At 42.2% G+C, this 26,376-nt stretch overlaps 1 protein-coding gene across 4 annotated transcripts in view; it reads left to right on the forward strand.

Annotated features, from left to right (window-relative positions):
• The window catches only part of PRKG1 (protein kinase cGMP-dependent 1), a 1,253,946-nt gene that overhangs the window by 1,000,595 nt on the left and 226,975 nt on the right, over positions 1-26,376 (forward strand). For all 4 annotated transcript variants that reach the window (XM_035008601.1, XM_035008600.1, XM_035008602.1 and 1 more), the window contains one exon: positions 14,830-14,907. In XM_035008601.1, the coding sequence (XP_034864492.1) occupies positions 14,830-14,907 (78 nt within the window). The remainder of the gene's footprint in view (positions 1-14,829; positions 14,908-26,376) is intronic.

The raw sequence follows: 26,376 nt of genomic DNA on the forward strand, positions 1-26,376 counted from the left end.
GTAGTAGGATGGCAGGAGCTTTATCAAGGTCTAAGGATGGTTGTCAGGGTAACGTTACCTTGATAGATTCTACCATACTTAGCATCTGGACTTGATTGTGGCAGGAAAAGAAACCAGATCTTCCATGTGTATTCAGCATACTTCCAGTACTCTGACTTGTAGTGTAATACACTGATGTCACCTGATGCCAATACATAGACCCAAATGCCCATCTGGTACTTTCTGGGATGTGTGGGTCTCCTCCAGATGTGTGACTGTAATACACACATCTGGGATCCAGACTCCATCCCTCCTGATGACAAGACACCTGAGCAGGGTACACTTTAATGAGAAGGTTTCCTGTTTTATTTAAAGCTGAGAAAAGGGTCTCATCCAAAAGCATCATTCATTCAGGTGGGCGAGGCTGATAAAATATACCTAAGGACAACAACACACCTTTCTCTCTGGTGACCAAAAAGCCCATCCCCCTCCAGTCTGTGATCTCTGACTTGCATGTACGCATTGCTCACATGTGTTTCTCGTGAACCTTGTCTGTGTTATGTCATCAAGCCCGTTGCTCCTAATGGTGGTATTTTCCTCAGCTATGTTTGTACACGTTTTTAGTTATGTGAGGGGAGGGAGAAGTTTTCCTCAGCCCTCTTAGGGTTCCTGGATGGGTCTGAAAATTAAACCAACAAAGGCAGATAAAGAGTAGAAAAACATAGAAATCTCCTTAATATATACCTTACTTGACATGGAAGCCTTCATAGGCAAACGAAGGGCCAAGGAAACCATAGGCACTGAGTATTTGTAGGGTAGGTTTGATGAGGAGTGGAGACAGGGCATAGGTCAAGGATGAGGAGGTGAGTATAGGAAACTGGGAGAAACGTAGCAAGGCCTGTTGGTTAGGATTCTTCTCAGGATCCCTTTGTCTTCAGAGATAAGGATTCTCCTTCCATTCAGGTATGAGGAGGGCGCCTCTTACCTGAGGATTTTGTAACCTGTTTCAGGTGACAGGTGAGGGTGACCTTCTTGCTTTTGCTGTTTGCCCAGACTCCTGCAGCCTAAAGTATCCCATATGTCCTATTGAACTCAAGGTGCCATATTTTGGGGTAGCCTTTTCCAAACCCCATCAACTGCCACTAGGCTGTTCCCAGCCAGGATCTCTGGCCGAGGAAACCATCTACCTTCCGGTTGTAGGCAGATTTGGTGACTGTGTTTTCTTGATTCTATCAGTACAACTACCATCACCAGTAATGATGTTCATTCTGAATCCAGAAACTTTAACATACATGTGCAGCAGGGGCTAGTGGGGGATATGAAGATGGAAGAGTGTTTCCAGGGCTTCTGGTCAGTGGGTTTGCACACGTTGTTAGCCCAACGAAATACTGTCACCCCAGTCAGTACGGAGCTTTGGCCAGGAACCCCCTCATCGCTGCCCCAGATTATTGCTGGGGCCCCTGAACGTCCCCATGGTCCAGGAGGTTTCCCAGTGCCCTACTCCAACACACGTCCTTTCTGATTGGACATTGCCCTTCAAGTACTGGTTATTAAATATTGTGTGTATCACTTTGGTGTTAGTTCCAATAAACACAATAATTTCACATTCTGGAAGAAATCTTTCTCCCTTTCTCTCCCAGTTAGAGGCATATTGTGGAATAGAAAAGGGGGCAGGCTCATACATGGTTCTGAGACTCCAGCTCTGAGCAAGATCCTTCTCAAACTCGTCTAGACAGAAACAAAATATCCGCAAGGTGAGAAGGGTGTCCTCCAGCATATAAAGGAGTCTTTCTTCCCTCAGGTAGTCTAGATCATCTTGGGTTTCACTGCTTTCTGTCCTCGATGACTCAGGATGCCCTTTAAACAGAATAGTATCTTCTCAAAATGTTTATTTTAAAAAACTAAGGAAGTTTTTGAAATGTTGACTGAATTCTATGTACTTCTGACTCGCTCCACTACTTTTCTTACAGGGTTCATGAGAAATTGCATTTTTCCTTTTTGAGTACCGTATTTATTCTCCTTGAAACTTCAAAACATGTTTATACTTCAGATAGTGACTCTGAGATAGTAAATTGAATGCTTTTCTGTGACACATTTCATAATCTGTCAGGGCAAGCAATTTCCAAGTTCTGCCACTGCTAATTGCCTTTATAGATCAAATTGTTAAATTTGAGTTATAGTTTAATTATGTGGGATGGGAAGGCCTGCGTGTCTACTCTATAAACAGTTTTATTCTGTTCTGAAATGAGTAGAGCGGAGATGAACTGTGCCTTTTGAAGATTTTTTTTTAGCATTTTGTGTGCCTGCCGTGGTTTCACTCACTCTTAGTCACTCCGTCGGACGGATATGTCCACATCACAAATCTCTCACGGTAAAAACAGAGATTGAAAATCCATTTGGAAAATGATGTCCTTGAAGAGCTCAGTTGAACATCAGATAAAACCCAAGCGTTTTTGGAATTTGAGCTCCGATTTTCCCTCCTGCATCTGGGATTCAAGGTGAGAGGCAGGCAGGCAGGTGGTCCCTGCTGTGCCAACAGCTAGCTTTGATTCATAAAGTCTGGAGGTATTCGAGAGGCTTAACGGAGGATGATGTGATCTGGCCAGCAAAGACATGAAGACCTCGAGAACGTTTGAGATTCAGAGAAGGAAACCGGCATTCCCTATCAGTGCAACAAAAACCTATGTGGTTTTATTGTATTATGGGAAATGCTAAATGTTAGGGCGGAAACTTGGGTACTTGGATATGCAAAAATATACATGGAAATGGTTGCCTTTTGTCAGATTGCAGACGCAGGAGGGGGTGGGTGGAGGGGAAGGGACTGGGGAGTCAGAGAAAACAGAGGGATGAACGGCAAACAAGTGCCATTTCCTACAGTGTAGATGATAGGTCCTTTCAAAGATAATCCCATACTTTCAATTTCTATGCACTTTTACTGAAGTGAAACAACTAAACAGCCAATTCAACACTAGTGTCTTTATTGATGATAATGGAATTCCTAAAGGTGATTTCATGCAGCAGCGAAGATGCCTCCCTGTTCTGAGGATGTTACGGCTTTTGTAAAGAACTAAGAGTACCATTTTATCAGGGTGGCATCTGGGTGGTTAAGAACGCATTTACATTGGGGCCTAGTACGCACCTAAGTATTCATTTGCACACACACATGTAAAACTTGTATAAATCATGCTACCTTCACTTTCTCTTGATGTCTTGGACAGTTTTGTTCTATTCCATTTAAAAAAATTGCTGCTTATAATCCACTAACAGAATTTCATGACTTGTTTAATGGATTGCATTGAGCAAGGGGCACACAGCCAATGGAGGAATGGCTTTCCTTGGTCCCTTGGACTCCACGAAGACACAAAGCTGCCAGGAGTTCCTGTTCATCATGGTGACAGTCTTGTCAGTTCTTTTAAAAAGCTACATCTGGGCCCACTGCTCTGCAGGGGATCTTAATTCTGACTTTCAGGAAGCCTATTGTCTTGATATATCCCTGTATAAGTCATGAATTAATTTTTTTTTAAATTTTATTTCCTTATTTGACACACAGAGAGAGAGCACAAGCAGGGAGAGTGGCAGGCAGAGGGAGAGGGAGAAGCAGGCTCCCTGCAGTGCAAGGAGCCCGATGCAGGGCTCGATCCCAGGACCCCAGGATCATGACCTGAGCCTTAGGCAGATGCTTAACGGACTGAGCCACCGAGGTGCCCATGAATTAATTTTCTAAGATAAGTTTATACTGTCCCAGGACTTCTGGCCCCGGGGATTTTATACCTATCCTTTTCATCAGGGCCAAAGCTAGTAAAAATCTGCCCCAGTACGTTGTTAAGGCAAGGATGATTTACAAGCCAAGATGTCCTCGGGATCTGACCATATGGAGCTGGTCAGGACTACACACAGGGCTGCTTGATATTCTGTTCCCACAATGTTTCTCTAATCCAGTGTGGTCCAGCTAACGTATACATCCAGCTAATGTATACATCCAGCTAACGTATACATCAGTCCTTGGGTTTCAAGTACATTGGGTGCCTCAGTAGAGACAGAATCTTCATAGCACCATCAAGGCAAATGGAAATGTAATGAGTCAGGTAGTAAGGACAGAGCCTAAGCTCCTGGGAGCTGGAATGTATCACATGACCCTAAGGCAAAGTTCAAGGTGGAGGACTTTGATAAACAGTGTCACAGGCCACTGAAGAATGTTTCATCAAGGACATGGAGGAATGTGCCAAGGGACAGCTGGGTAGACACAGGTCCTCAGCAGTGGAAGTGGCAGACTCATCACCCAGCTATTTGTGTCTTAAAATGTCTTGGTAAGCTAGGCTGGTGTGGGGCCTTGAGGGGCAGTGCTAGGCAGGCTGTCTATCTAGAAGTCTGAGCTATTGTATTAATGAAAAGGCCACATTTTCTGCCTAAACTTGGGTTCTCTGGGGGCCCTTTGAGTCATCCCCTCAAGAACACTCCTTTCATACTGCCGTTCTCCACCTCAGTGTGATGACGGTGCTGGGGGTTGGGGTGAGGACCTCTTGAACCACATGCTGCGTCCTGACTGAGGGACTGTGTCTTGGGTATCTCTGTAGCTTCGGTGCCAAGTGCAATGTCTCATTCATAGAAAGCACAAATAAATGATACTGGTTGAAATTAGTGAATGACCAAACTCCTAACAAGGGCATGTCTTTCATGTGGACCTGGAGTTCAGACTTGGTGCAGGAGGATTTCATGGCTTCGTTTGAGCAGCCTTGGAGCCAAATTGTTGTCCAGCCTGAGACATGTAAAAAGTACTGGTTATAAATAAGGGGCATCCTAAGTAGAAGGCAAGGCATGGCATTGAAATAGAAAGACTCTATAATAGAGAGATGATTATCCCAGATGTCCATTTGGTGGGGACAGGACAGTGGTGATGGTGTGAAGGGAAGCTGTTAAAAAAAGTGTTCCAGGCTTCTATTTGTTCTTTTGGTGTTCTGGTTAATTTGTAAATGGTGGTGTGAGGAAAAGTTAATTTTCCTTTAGAGGTAGGAAGGAGAGTCAGCAAAAATTGTAGTCTTAGTGGGGTTAAATATTATCTGAGAAAATGCTTCATAAAAGAACATACCCCCTTGATAATGACTGATCTGAGAGAAGAAAATGCCAATTTATGAAAACCTACCTGGAGTGCACATACTGTCCGTTGTTAGTAGAGCACTCATTCTGCGATGAAATCCACGGTGACCATGGATGGGGGAAGAGAAGCAGAAAATTCTGGTTGACAGATGTGATCATTTCCTCCCCAGCAGATTCCACCGAAGACTTCAGATCGCTATCCTTGATTGCTGGTGGTTTGCAATGTGGAAAGTTATATGTTCTTATAATGACTAGCTGTCAGTCTTTCTTGTCAGCATAGGTAATCTCAGTCCAGACATCTCTAATGGACAGAGTTCTGCCAAATAGAGAAGTCTGGGACCAAGAAATACCTTGTCTGTTGCCTGCCTCACTGGCATGTTTTTTGACGGATCAAGCTGTATGGTGATTGTATTCTCCATTAAGAGCTCTTGTCTTTGAAGTAAATCTGAGGTATCAAGGAGAGGGAAGAATTTCCTTTGAGGATGTGGCTGGCTGAGGATCCAGAAAGGCAGATACCAGTATTTCCAAGAAGGTTGTTCTTCTACCTGATGTCCTACTCTTCCTCTAAGATAAAACTATGCTCTGAACAAATGAGGAAGGAATCATGACTCAAGACTCCTACTGTTCTTAACTCACTAATTTTCCAGGTGTCATTCCCTGTTCAAAGGCTTTATTAGATGCATCCAGGCACATGAAGGTGGTTCCTGCTTGCTGTTGCTATTTTTCTAATCAATAACAATTATCATAGTGGTCTCTGTTACCTGCGCCTTAATCGTTAGGACAGTGTCAGTTAATAGATGTTCCGTGCTCTAATAAAGACTGAAGGATAACTCCAATCTTAAACTCATGTATAAAGGGACAAAATTGACGTAATCTCTGACTGAAATAACTCAGCTGAGAATTTACTTCAGGATGGTACATTGTGTATTAGTTCCTAATAATGGAGATTCAGTTACAGATTACGTGTCACAGTGGGCCTGAAGATAAAACCAGCAGCTAAAACACAGCGTCTTTGGTATCAGTAATGGGGTCTGATCTGAAAAGTAGAGAGGAGTCATGCAGATTCGCAGGGGGCACCTCCCAAGTCCTCCAGATGCCACCTCTAGTGTCACACTGAGCCTCCTGCTGAGAGTCAGCAAGTATATGGAGGGTTTTAAAAAGTCTAACTGGACCTTTACATATTAGTGTTGAATTCTGAGAATCCAGAGACCTACAGATTAACAACCAAAGCTATACCCCTTCTTTCCAGTAGCAAGGAGAAGACTGGCTTTTCCTAACTCAGCAGTTACTGCCTTGGGTGCGATAGACTGTTTCCATGTAGATATGCTGTCACTTCTCTTTCTCTGTCCAGCTCTCTGCTCTGCGGTTCATAACTCTGCTCCCCCATTCAAAAAGAAGGGTGTGGACCAAATCTGTCCTTTATCTAGATTCTATATTGTATTCCTCCTTTGTGCTTGGCATTGTTCTAAGTGAAACAATGGATAGAATATAAAATCTCCTAAACCCTCTGAGTGGTAGATAACGGGGGAAGAGTCCAGGGAGCAAACACAAAAGAAACATGGTTTCCGATCTGGAAGGTGTGGAAGAAGGCCTTTCTCACGGGGGGCTCAATGGCGCTGTGATTGTTCTCACGTGGTCAGGAGAATGGCCAGCAGCAATTTGGCAGCCACGGAGAAACCGCACACAGAACAGGGATAATGGGCAGAAAGTGAGTGAGGTAGAGGCACATGCTCAGAGTGGTCTGGAAAGGCCTTGTTGAGACGCAATGATAAGAACAAGACCATGACAGGGACCTCGAGGAGAGTGTCCTAGACAGGCTGTCCTGAATGCAGAGCTCTGGGGATGGGTCCGGTCTGGTGAGAACAAGGCACGGGGAGAAAAGCCAGCGATTTTGAAACTGAACCTGTGTGGGCGAGATGTGGGAATGGATGAGGACGAGGTGGGAGCCGGGATGCAGGGAACTTTATAGACCATCGTAAGTAGTTTATGATTTTAACAGCAACAAGAAGCCACTGGAGGGTTTTCAGCTGTAGAGTGATTTCAGTTAATACGCTATTTGCAAGGCCACTTTGGTTGCAGAGAGAACTGATGGAGTGGGGTGAGGTGTGGTGAGGGGCAAGGGCTGAAGCAGGGAAGCCAGATGGAGGACATTACAGAAGTCCGAGGTGCGGTTCTGGCTTGGACTAGGGCGTCAACTGTGGAACCAGTGAGAGACCGCTGGGCTTGGCACGGGTATCGAAGGTAGAGACCTTTCTAATGGATTGACGATGGGCGGTGCTAGCAAGCTGGGGATTAAGGAGGGCTGCTTCATTCCTGTAATTACTGTTTTCAAGTCCTTATTCTATCTCCAGCGTTGTCTTAGACACTGAGGATGTTACAAGGTGAACAAAACCAGACACAATCCTTGCTTCGGGCACATTTAAAATCTGGTGGAAAACATTATTAAAAACAATCCTATGGATGCCTGCCTGGCTCAGTTGGTTGTGCATCTGCCTTCTGCTCAGGTCATGATCCTGGGGTCCTAGGATCGAGTCCTACGTCGGGCTCCCTGCTCAGCAGGGAGCCTGCTTCTCCCTCTGCCCTTCCCCCCTGCTCGTGCTCTCGTGCTCTCTCTCTCTCAAATGAATAAATAAAAAATTAAAAAAAAAAAAAAAACCCAATCCTACAAGTAAGTACCCACAAGCTCAGCAAAGAGCAATGCAATAAAGTTGTGCAGCTTTGTAAAATCACAGAATGGGAGAGCTGGTGTAGCCAGTGTGTTCGGGGAAAGCTAGGATGGGAGAGAGAAGTAGGCCATAAGGAGGCGAGAAGCAGTGGGGTGCAGCAGGGGTGCTTGCGCCAGGCGGGAGGAAGGGAGCATGGCACGGATGAGAAACGGACCCAAGGGGTGGGTCATCCAGTGTGGCTGGAGGGCAAAGTGAGCAGGAGTGAGAAGAGGTTGGAAAGGGAGACACTGAGCAGACCGTATATGGTCTTGCAGGCAGCATTAAGGAGTTTGGCTTTTCTCCTAATGACTATGGAAACCTTTAAAGCAATCTGCCTAATTGCTCAGGTTTCCGCTCATTCTAAATGTTGTATTTTTCTATGATTTAATTTGAAATAAGAAAATGGCAGAGCTGCCAAGTGACCTTCAAAAAACAATGAAACTGCCTGCATTTGATGAACATAATTAGACACTCGAAGCATCAGCACGTACGATCATCTTCCCCTCGGGTGCAACTGAACCTTTCGGGATGGCAGTCAGGAGTCCTGGTTTGACAACACCATGGACATCAGCTTTTACAAACCTGCACCACCTCTGGCCACTGTCCCCTCGGCTCTTCTCTGTACTCTGAGTTCTAGGAGCTTACACAGCCTGGAAAAACGTACAGCCAATGCCCGTGCAGATAACCTAGAATAACTGATAGGACAGTTGTGGGTGTCAAGTTAACAAGTCAGTGATATTAAGAGGGTCATTAGACAATTTCCCCCAATTACATAGACTCGAGATGTTCCTGTCAAAGTGTCTAATCTCTGGGATGGGGTCTGATGGGTCTGCAAGAGCCCGCTGGTCTGGAGCATGGGGAACAGGGGTGCTCACTGCCGTGGGGCACACCCCAGGCCCTCATGGGAAGCTACACGAGGCAGACAGAGCTGCAAGGGAAGGAGGAGACTTGTCTAGGGCCATGATGTGACTCCTGGATTCAGCTATTTTGAACACCACTGACTTTGGACTATGCCGTTTTGTGACTCAGTACCTTCCCATTTTGCCAGTTACAGTTGGATTTCCTGTGGCTTACAACGGGGGGAGTTGCGACCCATCTTTTTGTTTGACACTGAAGGTGACTTGGATACATCTCTTCTTTGCAACCTAAAAAAAGACGGTTATTGCCCACACCAAATTGCCCAGCCACAGGTGGGGGTGGAGGAGGTGGGGACGGGGGAGGTAGGAGGGACCAGCCCATCCTTCACACCAGCTCCTTGTACCTCTTATTAGTGGTGGGACCTTGGGCCAGTCATTTAAGCTGTTTGCTTCAGCTTCCCTAATGGAAGCCCTCCTAGGGTTATTGTGAAATTGCCACAAGATAAGGACCATGAGCGTGCTTTGCCCACTGTGCGAGGGATTGAAAACTGGCTGGGCTCTGTCCTGGACTCTCCCTTCCTCTCTCTGATAAGACCTTAAGAGTGGGGAGGAAGCCGATGGCAGGCTCTGAACTCCAGGACCTCCCAGGGCCAGAGCTGCCAGGAGCAGGTGGGGTGCAGCCCCCAAGGGGTCTGGTTTGGGTGATGAGTTGCTGTGTTGCAAACCACCCCAAAACACAGCTGCCTAAGATAAGAACCATTTTATTGTGTTTATTATGCTCTGTGGGTTAGGAATTCAGACACAGTAGGGATGGCTCATCTCTGCTCCCTGACATTTGGGACTTCAAATGGGGACAATTAAATGCTGAGACTCGACCCAGTTGGGAGTGTCCTGCACTCAGTTGTCTCCCTGCTGACTGCAGTGATTGAGGTGACTCAGATTGCGTGTGGGTGGCTCCATCAGCCGAGTCCCTTGCACGTCACCCCCAGGTGCAGCTCAGGCTTCTCAAGCGTGCTGCTGGGTTCCAGGACGGAGACTCCTGAGAACCAGTAGAAGCTGGAAGGCCTTTTCTTTTCTTTCTTTCTTTTTTTTTTTTTTTTTTAAGATTTTATTTATTTGACAGAGACAGAGAGAGAGGGAACACAAGCAGGGGGAGTGGGAAAGGGAGAAGCAGGCTTCCCCCAGAGCAGGGAGCCCGATGACGGGCTTGATCCCAGGACCCTGGGATCATGACCTGAGCCAAAGGCAGACGCTTAACAACTGAGCCACCCAGGCACCCCTAGAAGGCCTTTTCTAAGATGACTTCGGAAGTCATGCAGATCACTTCCAAGCCGGCTATTGTCACAGAAGAGCTGCTGAGGCCCCTGGTTTCAAGGGGAGGGAAGGTAGACTCCAGCTCTTATTGGGAGAATGGCCAAGTCACCGTGCAGGAGAGCTTGTGGAGTGAAACTCTCTGGTGGCCATGTTTGGGAAATACAGCCTGTCAGAGAATCATGGCATCTCAAGGCTGGAAGATGCCCTAAAGTTCCCCCTTGGGCCTCCTTGGACACCACCTTCCGTCTCTTGCGCAATGGCTTGGCCCATGCTCACCTCGCCTCTGCTGGTGTGTGCTCTGGGAATGGGACATCCTGCCCACAAGTCCACCTCAAAGCTGTGCCTCCTGACCCTGAGGTGCCCACTGAAACCCTGAATCTCTTCCTACTTGCTCTAGATGGTCTCCCGGAAGGCTGCCTCCCTCTACTTTCCCACAGCTCAGTGGGACTGTAAAGACCTCTAGCATGACTTGAGTCTTCCCTTTCCACAGTCTAGCACCCCACTTTTATCCGCCCTTCTTCCACACCCACCCCCATCTAGGTCCTGACCCTTTGGAGACTCTTGGGTCGGTCCATGAAGTAGATACGCTCTTGGGTTCCTCTGCAGTCCTTTCTTCCCATTTTCCCACTGCTAGAGGTTTGATTTCCTTTGAGCAGTTTTCTTGCTGGCACCGTGGAGTGATTTTGAGAAACGAAAACCATTTGGAGCATTCCAAATTCGTCTTGCCAGGCATTCAGGACACGTGACTCAAAGGAGACCTATGGGGACAGTTGCCAGGGCTTTGGGCACTCCTTCCCCAGAAGGTGGTGTAAGATGAGAGACTGCTTTCTCTGCCTCTGACCCCGTTGTGATACCTGGAGCAGTGAACCCATCTCCTGAGGGCAAACCTGCAGAGGGCCCTTGCTCTGTGGGGCACTCAATGTCCTTTACCATGTAAGCCATTTACTTGATGAGTGTTTAGGAGAACACCCAGGTGCTCTTCTCAGTGCAGGGGAACAACAGGGAACATAAAAATTTCTTCGTGGAGCTGACATTCTAGTGGAGGAGATGATTGAGAAGTGAGTGAATGATCTGTTAACCATGGAGCTGATGCAGTCCACCTGCCCCAAGGCCTGCTTTTCACTTTTCCTGGGTCCTTCTTTCTGTCCAGAGGCTGACCTGAATGGGAGGACTCCCCTGTCCCCTTTCAGCTGAACTCAGCCAATGGGGAGCCCCAGTGAGATACCCAAGGATAGAGAAGAGAGAGGTCAGGCTCTCTCTGAACTAGGCTGGGGTTGGCAGTGGATCCTTCCTTCTCAGAAGCCATGGCCCCAGCTCTCAGCAGAATCTGATAATCCTGCTTTACCTTCAGCCTTCCTTGATGCCCACGCTCCTGTCATTCAGCCCTCTGCGAACCTTCCTGTCCCGAGATAGCTCCTTCTGAGCTCTCTGGGGTGCAGGGACATCTCAGGCACTGGGCAGAGCCTGTGCAGAGGCCCTGAGATGAGTCTGGGTGTTCAAGGAACATCGGGAAAAGGCGTGTGAAGAGAACAGACATAATGCAAGGGAAGGAGGCAGGCGGCAAGGTCCATGAAGGAAAAGAGCAGTAGCTGTTAGTACCTTGCATCCTCTGTGGGGCTTCAATGCCCATGGGCACAGTCTGAGCCTTGGGAAAGCCTGGCACCTTCTGCTTTTGCACCCTTGGAAGCCAGCCGCCGTGTAAGAAGGTGGCTCTCCCCCAGACCACCCTGCTATGGAGGAGACTGGGCAGCCCCAGGGGGAGGCCCATGTGGAGGAGCATAGAAGCTGACAGTCAAGGGTGTGAGACCAGCACCAAATGCTCACCCCAAGAGTGAGGCATTAGACCTTTCACTGATCCAAGCTGACACCGTGGGAAGTCAGAATCGTCTAGCACACAGTATCAAGAGAAATAATAAATTGCTATTTCAGGTCCAGAAAACCACGAAAGATTTAGGGCAAACATTCTCAGCTGGGAGCAGTTTTGCCCCCAACAGGTTAATTGACAATGTCTTATGACACTTTCGGTTGCCACAACTGGGACTGGAAGTGCTACTGGCATTGAGTGGGTAGGGGCCACGGAAGCCACTAAATATCCTACAGCTGAACTGAATGTCCAGGACAGCTCCCCGCAGCAGAGAATTGTCTGCATCAAAATGTCAGTGGTGGTGTGCCTGAGAAACCCTTACCTTCATACTTTTTAATATAGTACAAATAATTTTGGCTTTTTAAAAGGAAATGACAATCTTTGGGTAGGAATATGCTTTTAAGAAGATAAGTAAGAAGAATGAGCCATTCAGATGAGCTCAGGATTCTTCCACATTTGGTGTTTTTTATTTGTATTTTTCTACTTTTTCCAAAATAATAGTATTTCTGCTGCTATTATGTGGGCATAATAAGCTGCTAATTCTCTTTTTTTCGGAGAGGCTTTCTCCTGCTCAACATCCTGTAACTTGTTCCTCATACTTCTGTTGGGGCTTAAGAATCTCCTCCATGGGGAAGCCCTGGGGAAAGAGTGAGACAATACAACAGACAGTACATAAGCCCTACCAACATAAAATATAGCTTGCACACTTGATTATTTGGGGGGTTTTGAGAGGTTTTGGATTAGGAAACAAGTGAGAAATATGACAAAGACTAAGGTAAATGGAACTAATATATTGTTGTTACTAATGATAAAAAATCAAGGCTAGGGAATGTGGCTTAGGTGTCAGAGCCAGACAGCCTTCCCAAACTGGGCCTGTATTTGGGTGGACATACTTGCCCTGGGGCAAAGGCCCAGCAGAGGCAGCTTCATTCTGCTTCCCCTGCAGAAGCCACAGAGAATGTCTGCCTCTGTGGGGAGCTCACCCCCACAACAGAGACTAGGGGCTAAGGTGACCATACCTAGCTGATGGCTTCCAAATGCACCAGTCAAGTAAGCCACACCACCTCCTCTGGTGTACAGAGTGGGGAAGGGAAGAGAGAGGTCCTGAATTTTACTAATGGAGCTCCATTCATGAAAAGTGGGGAAAGATGCTCCAGCCTGCCCCCCTACCCTACTATGGCCCATGCTCACCTCGCCTCTGCTGGTGTGTGCTCTGGGAATGGGACATCCCACCCTCAAGTCCTCCCTTGTCTGCCGTATTACTACCTATGGTAATACAGTAGCTACTGGCCATGAGCTAAATGTGCGGTGTCTTAATCACACTGGCCACATTTTACTGTTCAGTAGCCACATGTGGCTAGAGGCTGCTATATTGGACGGTGTGGCTATCTACCATTGCCACCCTCGGAGAAAGATCCAGTGGATGGTACGACTTTGAGATTTTTGTATCTCGTCTTTGTTTCATCAGTGCCTACAGCCAGGCCTGACTCAGAGGCACACAGAGATGTTTGTGGAACTGATACAGGAAAGAAGACTCTTGTGATCGTTGCTTTTCACACCTGCATGTACTAAAGATCTTTCCTTTCCCAAATAGCAAGAAGTGACAGGGGAGCACGGGTATCTTGTTAAGTGAAATAAGTCCATTGAAGAATATGCATTCTATAATCCTATTTTTAAAACTTGTTATAAATTAAAAAAAGGTAAGATTAGGTAGTATGTTAATTTTCCAGATATGCAAAGAAGGGGATGGTTGTTCTCAATGTCAAGTGCTAGCAAAAGGCAATGTCAACAGTGAATAGACAACAGTATTAAGGCATTGACAACAGTATTAAGGAACATGGTATTGAAGTATAAGGACAAATCACAGCTGTTAGCCTTGTAACTGCCACATGCAAACCATGAAATCTGTTTCCTAAGGAGTGTGTAAAGTAATGTTTTCTATCCCCAAAAATGGTTCCCTTGCTAAGCTGCAGAGAATGTGGCCAGATGGCACAATCTCGTTTTTCCTGTTATATCTCCTGACCCAGCAATATACTTTTTTTCCTACGTCGCCTTATAGAAATTACTTTTCTTCATTGCAGAAGTAATCTTTACCCTGGGAATGGACCTAGTGACTGTGTCCACATCCTAGCACTGACTATGATCATCCTCTTGCAACCTTACCTTGCTTCTCATTTGCTAGTTGATGAGCTCGCAGATGCTGGACCAGAATTCAGTCCATAAAATGAAGACATTCCGTCTGACAGGGCCAAATCTAAATTGCTGAAACAAGAGCGTTAAAGCATGAAGCTGTGCCTTAATAAGTAACTAGGGCCATCTAACCCACACCAAAAATCATCCTGGTTTCAAAATGAAGATCTTGAGACACCACAATAATTTCTCAAGAAAAAAAAAAAAGCCTATCAATCATTACAAGAATACTGAAACAAGGGCACCTGGGTGGCTCAGTTGGTTAAGCGACTGCCTTCGGCTCAGGTCATGATCCTGGAGTCCCGGGATCGAGTCCCACATCGGGTTTCCTGCTCAGCGGGGGGTCTGCTTCTCCCTCTGACCCTCCCCCTCTCATGCTCTCTCTCTCTCTCTCTCTCATTCTTTCTCTCAAATAAATAAATAAAACCTTAAAAAAAATAATACTGAAACAAAATGAAAATGACAAAATATTATGAAAAGGCTAGTTTAATTAGCAGCTCTGCTGTTTTAGTTCATGCTCAGTTGATGGGAGAAATGAATATTTTTACCCAACTATTAAAATGAATCAGTAAAGATCTGATTATAATCGTCCAGAAAAAATGGCAGTAACAAAATAGTTTTAAACATGAGTGCGATAAAAATGATTTCTCTAATTATTCCGTTCATTGACTATTACTCATTCTTAAATCATAATGGATTCTGGGCTTGGGTAAAACTCCATCAGGATGAATGCATCCCTGCAGGGCTGATACTTGAAGAGATTGAGCTTTTGTTATATTACTCCTTAATGTTTTTTTTTTTTTCTGTTGCTGTTTCTATTTTTCAGACTCACTATGAGAATGGGGAATATATCATCAGACAAGGTGCAAGAGGGGACACCTTCTTTATCATCAGCAAAGGAACGGTAAGCCCCGGCAGCATGAAGGTGATACACAGTGGGGCGGGGTCCTGGGGTGCATCAACCACCCCTGGAGATGCACACGCACAGGGCCTTGAGAGAGAAATATTTGAGAATGGATCTCCCAAAAATCATGCCAGAGGAAGAAAAACTGTAACTCTGAAGATCAGAAAATAGCCTCTGTTCTGTAATTTAATAACCATGGTGCTAGATGCCGCTGATATGCCTGCATAAATGGGAAGATTTCCATAATTTCTATAATTCAACAAGAAAAAGACTAAGGTCACTTAAAAAATTCTCAACAGGAAAAGAAAACTCAAAACCCCCCAAAACTCCCTCTAGTGATTAGGAGCAGTAACATTGCTATCTTGAAACACCTGGGCTTTGAAATGAGATGGCCCAAGTGTGAATCCTGCTAGGAAACTTACAAGTCTCAGTGTCCTTAGACAAGTTGCTTAGCACTCTGAGGACAAGGGTATAAATACACTCATGTTTTTTTGTGTCTTCATAAAGAAATGTTGAATGGATACTGAGAAACTATTAGCAGTGGTAAATTACAGGGGAAGGGATAAATAGGGGGTGGACCCAGGGATAGGAATGAAAAATCATAATTTATCCCTTTATATTTTTTTCAGTTATCAGTATTATAAGTCTTTTAACTTATATTTAAAAATGAAATAATAAATTAAGTAAATTGGAAAATGGGAATTTGTGTAGATGAATGCTCTAATACTCTAAAAAATACCTTTCAGTTCTTTCAACAGTGAAGTCATAATCATTTTTGTGTTTAAGTGTCCTTCCCCTGTAACTAATGATTAGAACTTATTTTGCTTCATCTTAAGGGATGCTTAAGAGGAATTTGTATGTACTAAGTACAGTAAGCGATAGGAAAGGAAATGCCAGTAGAAGGGGATTTATAAAGCAGTTTTCATTTTTATAATTGCTACTTTGAAATGTAAGTTTAGGGGTACCTAGCTGGCTCCATTGGTAGAGCATGTGACTCTTGATCTCAGCGTCCTGAATTCAAGCCCCGTGTTGGGCGTAGAGATAATTTAAAAAGTAAATAAATAAAAATGTTAAATAGTTTTTTAAAATGTAAGTAAGTTTGTTCTAATTTAACAAATATGACTGCCTCTGGGACTTTATAGCTTATACTAAAATAGGAAAGAGAGATGTACAGAGCCACAGTGGATAGGATAGGAGAAAGATTATAAATCTTGTTGGATCACCTTTTCGATAACCCTCTCTGGACTGATTTTGAATCAAGAACGTGTCTGTGTTTACACCAATGACCTGTCACACTAAAGTGAAGACAGCATTATTTGTGCTTGTAGCATACCTTTTTTTTTTTTTTTTTTTTTTGACTGATAGCAGAAAGCCTGGGATACAGAGAAATGTCAGGCGCCTGCATCTTACAGACATCAAGAAATGACATGACTGACCACAGTTACACTTAAGACTGTATTTTGAATTTTCCAATGTTAGAGGCTAAAGAACCTTAACATTTTGTGGTTTGTGTATAAAGTGTTGGAGCTTTACCATTTGCTGTTTTATTTCTTAACATTTACTAAAGAATCAGGGAAATTGAAAATCCTCATGGATATAAATGATTCAGTAGGTCACAGGGGGATTTTTTGGTCCTGACAATCTGGATTTATTTTTTCTTTATTACACTGCTAATCCTTTGCTATCATGGAATGATACATTTATCCATTTAAGATGAATTTCTGACAGACTTTTGTGATTACCCCATTACTGTAAATTTCAAACACTACCTAAAAGAAGCTGCTGTTTGTAACCAGTTTCAGTTGCAAAGAGTTGCGTTAGTGGTGCTGCTTTATGAGTTTTGTAATATGTATAAAAGGAAATAGTGAGGAAACCCACCACAGGAACCCATTCCCTTGGCAGTGTTTCAGAGCACCGTGGGGATTCTGGGAGACAAGTAGTAAGAATATGTTAGACTCTTTTGACACACTCAAGATGTTTTTTTTTTTAAACCAGCCATAGATTTTTCTAAGGCTAGTTTTTCATGTCATACAACTTAGCTTCTATGATTTTTAATTATATTAATTATATGATAAATAATAGATGGTATATTGGTATATTAATTCTATTAATTCTGTTACACCTATATTGGAATCAGTATATTAAATCCTAAGAAGCAGGAGATGAACACGCTTAAGTCCCAGTGGAAGGAAGAGGAGAGAAAATTAACAAGAGTGCCTTCAAGTAAGCAGGCAAAAAAGTTGTGGAACTGGAATTTTCTTAAGCTGTATGCTTTGCTTCAGGTATACAGATGTAAATTTGTCTTCATATGCATTTAAAAACTTATGAAGGATAACCCTGGAGAAGATGATTTCCTTGTTTCCACTAAACTGGCTTTTCCTTAGAACACGTTTTAAGACACGCAACAGGTGGCTAGAGTTACCAGTGGATTTCCCCAGTTCAAGACATTTATTGACATGTAAAACTGTTTTTATTTTCCTGTGAAGCATATGAACACAAAGAGAAAAACTCTGAAATATTTATTTCCTCTCCCTTAAACCTACACAATGTGATTTTTTACAACTTGGGCACCATGCTTGCAGTGATGTCTAAAGGACTCATCTAGAAGCTGAGTTAGTTCTCTATATATCCCAGTTGCCTGGAAACTTGATGTTCCATTCCCCCAGCAGTGAACTATAAACCTCCAAGGATTCACAACAGAGCAATGAAAAATATCTTGGATAAAAGCTGTAGCTGTGTTACATCAAAAAATGTACTGTCTCTATACATAAATTGTACCAAAACTGAACAGGATTGGTAGACAAAATTTCAGAGTTCCAATAATAATTCAAATGTATTTTGATTTTGATTCTATTCAACATATGTTGTATGCTACCATTAGAAAAAAATGTGATTCAAAAGTTCTCATTCATTAAATGCCATTTAAAACTACATGGCTTTGCTTAGAATTAACATGTATTTAAGCATGTTGGTTAAATAAATTGGCTTAATATGATATTTGTTAAAAATGAAAATTATGGAAATTTTATTTGTATATGGATGCATAAGAGTAAAACATGAAAAGCCCTTCCTTTTACTTTTTATTTATTTGTTTTTCTTAAGATTTTATTTATTTGAGAGAGAGAACATAGGCAGGGGGAGTGGCAGGCAGAGGGAGAGGGAGAAGCATGCTCTCTGCTGAGCAAGGAGCCCGATGCAGGGCTCGATCCCAGGACCCTGGGACCATGACTCAAGCTGAAGGCAGATGCCCAACTGACTGAGCCACCCAGGTGCCCCAAAGCCCTTCCTTTTAGATCAAGAACAAGATAAAGATGCACATTATCACCATTTCTGTTCATTGTGGAACTAGATGCCCCAACCATTGCACTAAGTCAAGAAAAATATATCTGGAAATGAAGAGATAGAACAGTAATTAGATATTTAAATCTAAAAGAAACACAGTGACATCTCTAGAAGAATTAATGAATTATATAATATATAATATCTATAAATATATATAAATAAATATAAATATATATAAAATATATTCATATAATGGGATAATATGCAAAGAGAGGAAATGAACTACATTTATATATGTAAACATGGAAGAATTGGGTAAATCTCAAATACAGTACCAATCAAAAGGTGCAAGTTGCAGAAGAATATGCATGCTGTTATTTTTATAAAGCTCAAAAACAGTCAAATATATGGTACTCATGCATGGAATAAGATATGAGTGCATGCCTATGCACATGCATTAAATTGCAAACATTAGAAAGAGGATCATGAACGTAAGATTCACGGCAGACGTGTTGGGAGCATGGGTTAGGACACATGGTAGAAAGAGACTCTAATTTACTCCTGTGTTACACAGAGGCTTCAGTTGTCAAATAAGACCCTTAGGAATCATAAATCTTGCCCACACGGAATTTAACTTATGACTCAAAGAATACAGGCAAGCTTCAAGTTCAGAAAAAAAACATTCCTACCCAGTACATGTCCCAAACTACCAGATACCTGAAGTGTCCTCATTCTACATCAGGAGCCATTTTGATTTGGGAATAACAGGACCCATTTTTGAGTGATATGTGCAGAACATTGTTTGAAAGGGGAACTGCTTTGTTTTGGGGACTCCTTGCGTTTTGTAATCTAATAGTCACACAGGGAGGAAAATGATTACCTCACTAACCCTCATTTTCTAGTTGGGTCTTCCCCATAAATCTATAAATTCCAGGTTTTGTTTTGTTTTTTAACAATAAACATTGTTTATAAAACCCACTGGATCTGTACTAAAACGTTTTCTTTTTGAATCGTTTTTGATTAAAAATGTTGGTTATGCACATTGATTTTGTTTGTTGAAGACTTTGGTATCAAAGATCAATTTTATATGTCCCTTTAAAAAGATCTAATTTTTATTCTGCTTGTTAATTTTTTAAATTATCAGTATAGTTAAAAATAGTTTTAAAAAACTCAAATTACAAGACTACACACATGTCTTATAGAAAAAAAGTTAACATATAGGTAAGTAAAAAGGACATAAGAATACACACTCTCCTTTATCTGTCTTAAGGAAAAGAAGTTTATGCTCTAAATAGCATTTATAGCAACAGTGAGAGAGCACTAGTAGTGATAGGGGATATTTCTTTTACAATCAAATGCATGAATTTCCAAAGTAGGTGAGGGAAGTAGAAGAAAGGGGGGGAAATATAGGAGAAGTAACCAAATTTTGAGCACTTACTATTTTTTTGTAGAGATTTTTTTTTTTTTTTTGAGGTAACGTGCACAAGCAGGGGGAGGGACGGAGGCAAAAGGAGAGAGAGAAAATCAAGCAGGGTCCCTGCTGAGTGGGCATCCCAACTCAGGGTTTGATCTCATGACCCTGAGATCACGACCCGAGCTAAAGTCAAGAGTCAGATGCTCAACCGACTGAGTCACCCACACGCCCTGAGCACTTACTCTTAAGAGGATGCTTTTCAAAAGTTTCTCATTTAATGCATGCACACATACACCCTCTTTTGGGATAACTCTTCCATTTTTTGGACAAGGTGATGAGGTAACTGGTTCAAATAGACCGAGTATTATATTTAAGGCTCCATAGCTAGTTCTTTCCCATAGCATTGTGGATCATAAAGTACTCTGTGGTTTCAGGGAAAGAATAAGTAATATAGGCCAAGGTCAGAGAGGCTATCTCTGTATGTAACTTCTCTACCCTGACATTTTTTTAGAATTAAAGATGCAAATGTCCATGCCAGGTGTCTGTGCATATTTAGAATGATTCATTATATGTACAAAGAAACAGTGTGGAAATTACAACCTTAAAGGAAACCTTTTATTCTTGTTCTTTGAACTGCTTATCTTTTCACATACATGGATTATGCAGATAGGTTTTCCTTCGCACTTGTCATATAAGCAGGAAGTGGTCTATTGGATAGGTGGCCCACTTTTTATGGCTCTGTTACTGCATTTCAATAACATCTTTGTAAAGAATATTTCCAAAGCAACTGAAATCTCCCCATGCCTTGCATAAGTAAGTCTGCCATTTGGAATTTCTAATCATTTTTGTTGTTGTTGGTAACCAGATGGCAAATGTACAATTATCTAATGTATCCTTATATCTAATTTTGAATTCATGATCTCACAGTATATTATACCTCAGTTCATGACTTTTTTTTTGTAGTGAGGACTGACAAATAATCTTCTTGGGTTACCTCATAGTACAGATGAGAAAATTGAAGCCCAGAAATAAAACAATGAATTGATGTGTGTCAGAGTTTGGTTTACAAAACATTTGCATCTAAATCACCTATCTTAATCTTTCAGATACAGATTTCCCAGTCCCACTAAATTAGAACTTCAAGAATAAGAGTCTCCTTTATATTTTTCTTCCAAGTTTTTATTTCAATTCTAGTTAGTTAACATACAGTGTAATATTAGTTTCATGTGTAGGATTTAGTGATTCATCACTTACATATGTGCTCATTCCAACAAGTGCCCTCGTTAATACCCATCACCCATTTAACACATCACCTACCCACCTCCCCTCGAGCAACCCTCAGTTTTCTATCATTAAGAGTCTCTTTTATGGTTTGCCTCTCTCTTTTCCCCCCTTGTTCATCTGTTTTGTTTCTTAGATTCTACCTAGGAGTGAAATCAAATGGTATTTGTTTTTCTCTGACAGATTTTGCTTAGGATAATATGCTCTAGCTGCATCTGCATCATTGCAAATGGCAAGATTCCATTCATTTTGAGTACTATTCCATTGGCTGAGTACTATTCTGTTGTATATGTATACCACAGCTTCTTTGTCCATTCGTTAATCAATGGACATTCGGGCTCTTTCCATAATTTGGCTATTGTTGATAATGCTGGCTATAAATATTGGGGTGCATCGTATCCCTCTGAATTAATATTGTTGTATCCTTTGGGTAAATACGTGTAGTGCAATTGCTGGATCGTAGGGTGGTTCTATTTTTAACTTTCTGAGGAACCTCCATACTGTTCTCCAGAGTGGCTGCACCAGTTTGCATTCCCACCAACAGTGCAAGAGGGTTCCCCTTTCTCTGCATCCTTGCCAATACACGTTGTTTCTCTTGTTGTTGATGCTAGCCATTCTGACAGGTGTGAGGTCATATCTCATTGTCGTTTTGATGTGTATTTCCCTGATGATGAGTGATGTTGAGCATCTTTTCATGTGTCTGTTGGCCATCTGTCCTCTTTGGAAGACTGTTCATGTCTTCTGTCCATGTTTTAACTGGATTATTGGTTTTTTGGGTGTTGAGTTGCATCAATTTTTTTTTTTTTTATATATTTGGGACACTTACCCTTTATCAGATAGGTCATTTGCAAATATCTTTTCCCATTCCGAAGAATGTCGGAATGTTGTTGTTTAGGTGTGTCGATTGTTTCCTTCACTGTGCAGAAGGTCTTTATCTTGATGAAGTCCCAATAGTTCATTTTTGCTTTGTTTTCCTTGCCTCAGGAGATGTATCAAGAAGTTCAGTAGCCTTGGGCGCCTGGGTGGCTCAGTTGGTTAAGCGACTGCCTTCGGCTCAGGTCATGATCATGGAGTCCTGGGATTGAGTCCCGCATCAGGCTCCCTGCTCGGTGGGGAGTCTGCTTCTCCCTCTGACCCTCCCCCCCTCTCATGCTCTCTCTATCTCATTCTCTCTCTCAAATAAATAAATAAAGTCTTTAAAAAAAAAAAAAAAGAAGTTCAGTAGCCTTTATTTTATTTTTTTCCTCAGAGCTAATTTTTTAAATTTTTTGTTTGTTATGTTAATCACCATACATTACATTATTAGTTTTTGATATAGTGTACCATGATTCATTGTTTGTGCATAACACAACATGGAGCCAGTGCTCCATGTAGAATGTGCCCTCTTTAATACCCATCACCAGGCTAACCCATCCTCCCACCCGCCACCCCTCTAGAACTCTGTTTGTTTTTCAGAGTCTATCGTCTCTCATGGTTTGTCTCCCCCTCCGATTTCCCCCACTTCATTCTTCGCCTCCTGCTATCTTCTATTTTTTTTTCTTAACATATATTGCATTATTTGTTTCAGAGGTACAGATCTGTGATTCAACAGTCTTGCACAATTCACAGCACTCACCATAGCACATACCCTCCCCAATGTCTATCACCCAGCCACCCCAACACTCCCACCCCCCACCACTCCAGCAACCCTCAGTTTGTTTCCTGAGATTAAGAATTCCTCGTATCAGTGAGGTCATATGATACATGTCTTTCTCTGTTTGACTTATTTTGCTCAGCATAACACCCTCCAGTTCCATCCACGTCATTGCAAATGGCAAGATCTCATTCCTTTTGATGGCTGCATAATATTCCATTATATATATATAATATATATATATATATATACATACCACATCTTCTTTATCCATTCATCTGTCGATGGACATCTTGGCTCTTTCCACAGTTTGCTATTTTGCACATTGCTGCTATAAACATCAGGGTGCATGTACCCCTTCAGATCCCTACATTTGTATCTTTGGGGTAAATACCCAGTAGTGCAATTGCTGGGTCATAGGGTAGCTCTATTTTCAACTTTTTGAGGAACCTCCATACTGTTTTCCAGAGTGGTTATACCAGCTTGCATTCCCACCACCAGTGTAGGAGGGTTCCCCTTTCTCCGCATCCCTGCCAACATCTATCGTTTCCTGACTTGTTCATTTTAGCCATTCTGACTGGTGTGAGGTGGTATCTCATGGAGGTTTTGATTTGGATTTCCCTGATGCCGAGTCATGTTGAGCACTTTTTGATGTGTCTGTTGTCCATTTGGATGTCTTCTTTGGAAAAATGTCTGTTCATATCTTCTGCCCATTTCTTGATTGGATTCTTTGTTCTTTGGGTGTTGAGTTTGATAAGTTCTTTACAGATTTTGGATACTAGCCCTTTATCTGATATGTCATTTGCAAATATCTTCTCTCATTCTGTCGGTTGTCTTTTGCTTTTGTTGACTGTTTCCTTTGCTTTGCAAAAGCTTTTTATCTTGATGAAGTCCCAATAGTTTATTTTTGCCCTTGCTTCCCTTGCCTTTGGCGATGTTTCTAGGAAGAAGTTGCTGTGGCTGAGGTCGAGGAGGTTGCTGCCTGTGTTCTCCTTCTGGGATTTTGATGGACTCCTGTCTCACATTTAGGTCTTTCAACCATTTGGAGTCTATTTTTGTGTGTGGTGTAAGGAAATGGTCCAGTTTCATTCTTCTGCATGTGGCTATCCAATATTCCCAACACCATTTGTTGAAGAGACTTTTTTCCATTGGACGTTCTTTCCTGCTTTGTCAAAGATTAGTTGACCATAGAGTTGAGGGTCCATTTCTGGCCTCTCTCTTCTGTTCCATTGATCTATGTGTCTGTTTTTGTGCCAGTACCATACTGTCTTGATGATGACAGCTTTGTAATAGAGCTTGAGTCTGGAATTGTGATGCCCCAACTTTGCTTTTCTTTTTCAACATTCCTCTGGCTATGCGGGGTCTTTTCTGGTTCCATACAAATTTTAGGATGATTTGTTCCATTTCTTTGAAAAAAGTGGATGGTATTTTGATGGGGATTTCATTGAATGTGTAGATTGCTCTAGGTAGCATTGACATCTTCACAATATTTGTTCTTCCAATCCATGAGCATGGAACGTTTTTCCATTTCTTTGTGTCTTCCTCAATTTCTTTCATGAGTATTTTATGGTTTTTTGAGTACAGATTCTTTGCCTCTTCGGTTAGATTTATTCCTAGGTATCTTATGGTTTTGGGTGCAATTGTAAATGGGATTGACTCCTTAATTTCTCTTTCTTCTGTCTTGTTGTTGGTGATTCTTGTTCTCTCTTTTGTTAATGGATTGTATCACATTGATTGATTTGTGGATGTTGAACCAACCTTGCAGCCCAGGGATAAATCCCACTTGGTCGTGGTGAATAATCCTTTTAATGTACTGTTGGATCCGATTGGCTAGTATTTTGGTGAGAATTTTTGCATCCATGTTCATCAGGAATATTGGTCTGTAATTCTCCTTTTTGATGGGGTCTTTGTCTGATATTGGGATCAAGGTAATGGTGGCCTCATAAAATGAGTTTGGAAGTTTTCCTTCCATTTCTATTTTTTGAAACAGTTTCAAAAGAATAGGTATTAATTCTTCTTTAAATGTTTGGTAGAATTCCCCTGGGAAGCCATCTGGCCCTGGGCTCTTGTTTGTTGTGAGATTTTTGGGGACTGCTTCAGTTTCCTTAGTGGTTATAGGTCTGTTCAGGTTTTCTATTTCTTCCTGGTTCAGTTTTGGTAGTTGATACATCTCTAGGAATGCATCCATTTCTTCCAGGTTATCTAATTTGCTGGCATATAGATGCTCATAATATGTTCTTATGATTGTTTGTATTTCTTTGGTGTTGTTTGTGATCTCTCCTCTTTCATTCATGATTTTGTTGATTTGGGTCATTTCTCTTTTCTTTTTGATAAGTCTGGCCAGGGGTTTATCAATCTTGTTAATTCTTTCAAAGAACCAGCTCCTAGTTTCTTTGATCTGTTCTACTGTTCTTTTGGTTTCTATTTCATTGAGTTCTGCCCTGATCTTTATTATTTCTCTTCTCCTGCTGGGTTTAGGCTTTATTTGTTGTTCTTTGTCTAGCTCCTTTAGTGGTAGGGTTAGGTTGTGTACTTGAGACCTTTCTTGTTTCTTGAGAAAGGCTTGTATTGCTATATACTTTCCTCTTAGGACTGCCTTTGCTGCATCCCAAAGATTTTGAACAGTTGTGTTTTCATTTTCATTGGTTTCCGTGAATTTTTTTAATTCTTCTTTAATTTCCTGGTTGACCCATTCATTCTTTAGTAGGATGCTCTTTAGCCTCCTATTTGAGTTCTTTCTGACTTTCCTCTTGTGATTGAGTTCTAGTTTCAAAGCATTGTGGTCTGAAAATAGGGAATGATCCTAATCTTTTGGTACCAGTTGAGACCTGATTTTTGACCTAGGATGTGATCTATTCTGGAGAATGTTCCATGGGCACTAGAGAAGAATGTGTATTCCATTGCTTTGGGATGGAATGTTCTGAATATGTCTGTGAAGTCCATTTGGTCCAGTGTGTCATTTAAAGTCTTTATTTCCTTGTTGATCTTTTGCTTAGATGATCTGTCCACATCAGTGAGGGGGGTGTTAAAGTCCCCCACTATTATTGTATTGTTGTTGATGTGTTTCTTTGCTTTTGTTATTAATTGCCTCATATATTTGGCTGCTCCCATGTTAGGGGCATAGATATTTACAATTTTTAGATCTTCTTGTTTGATAGACCCTTTAAGTAGCATACAGTGTCCTTCCTCATCTCTTATTACAGTCTTTGTTTTAAAATCTAATTTTTCTGATATAAAGATTGCCACCCCAGCTTTCTTTTGGTGTCCATTAGCATGGTAAATGGTTTTCCACCCCCTCACTTTCAATCTGGGGGTGTCTTTGGGTCTAAAATGAGTCTCTTGCAGACAGCATATCGATCGGTCTTGTTTTTTAATCCAGTCTGATAGCCTGTGTCTTTTGATTGGGGCATTTAGCCCATTTACATGCAGGGTAATTATTGAAAGATAGGAATTTAGTGCCATTGTATTGCCTGTAAGGTGACTGTTACTGTATATTGTCTGTGTTCCTTTCTGGTCTATGCTGCTTTTAGGCTCTCTCTTTGCTTAGAGGACCCCTTTCAGTATTTCTTGTAGGGCTGGTTTCGTGTTTGCAAATTCCTTTAGTTTTTGTTTGTCCTGGAAGCTTTCTATCTCTCCTTCTATTTTCAGTGGCAGCCTAGTGGATATAGTATTCTTGGCTGCATATTTTTCTCATTTAGTGCTCTGAATATATCCTGCCAGTTTCTGGCCTGCCAGGTCTCTGTGGATAGGTCTGTTGCCAATCTAATGTTTCTACCCTTGTAGGTTACATATCTCTTCTCCCGAGCTGCTTTCAGGATTTTCTCTTTGTCTCTGAGACTCGTAAGTTTTACTATTAGAT

The sequence above is a fragment of the Mirounga leonina genome, unplaced genomic scaffold, assembly GCF_011800145.1.
Source record: "Mirounga leonina isolate KUSES-001 unplaced genomic scaffold, KU_Mleo_1.0 Mir_152, whole genome shotgun sequence".
In the NCBI taxonomy this organism is placed as follows: Eukaryota; Metazoa; Chordata; class Mammalia; order Carnivora; family Phocidae; genus Mirounga; species Mirounga leonina.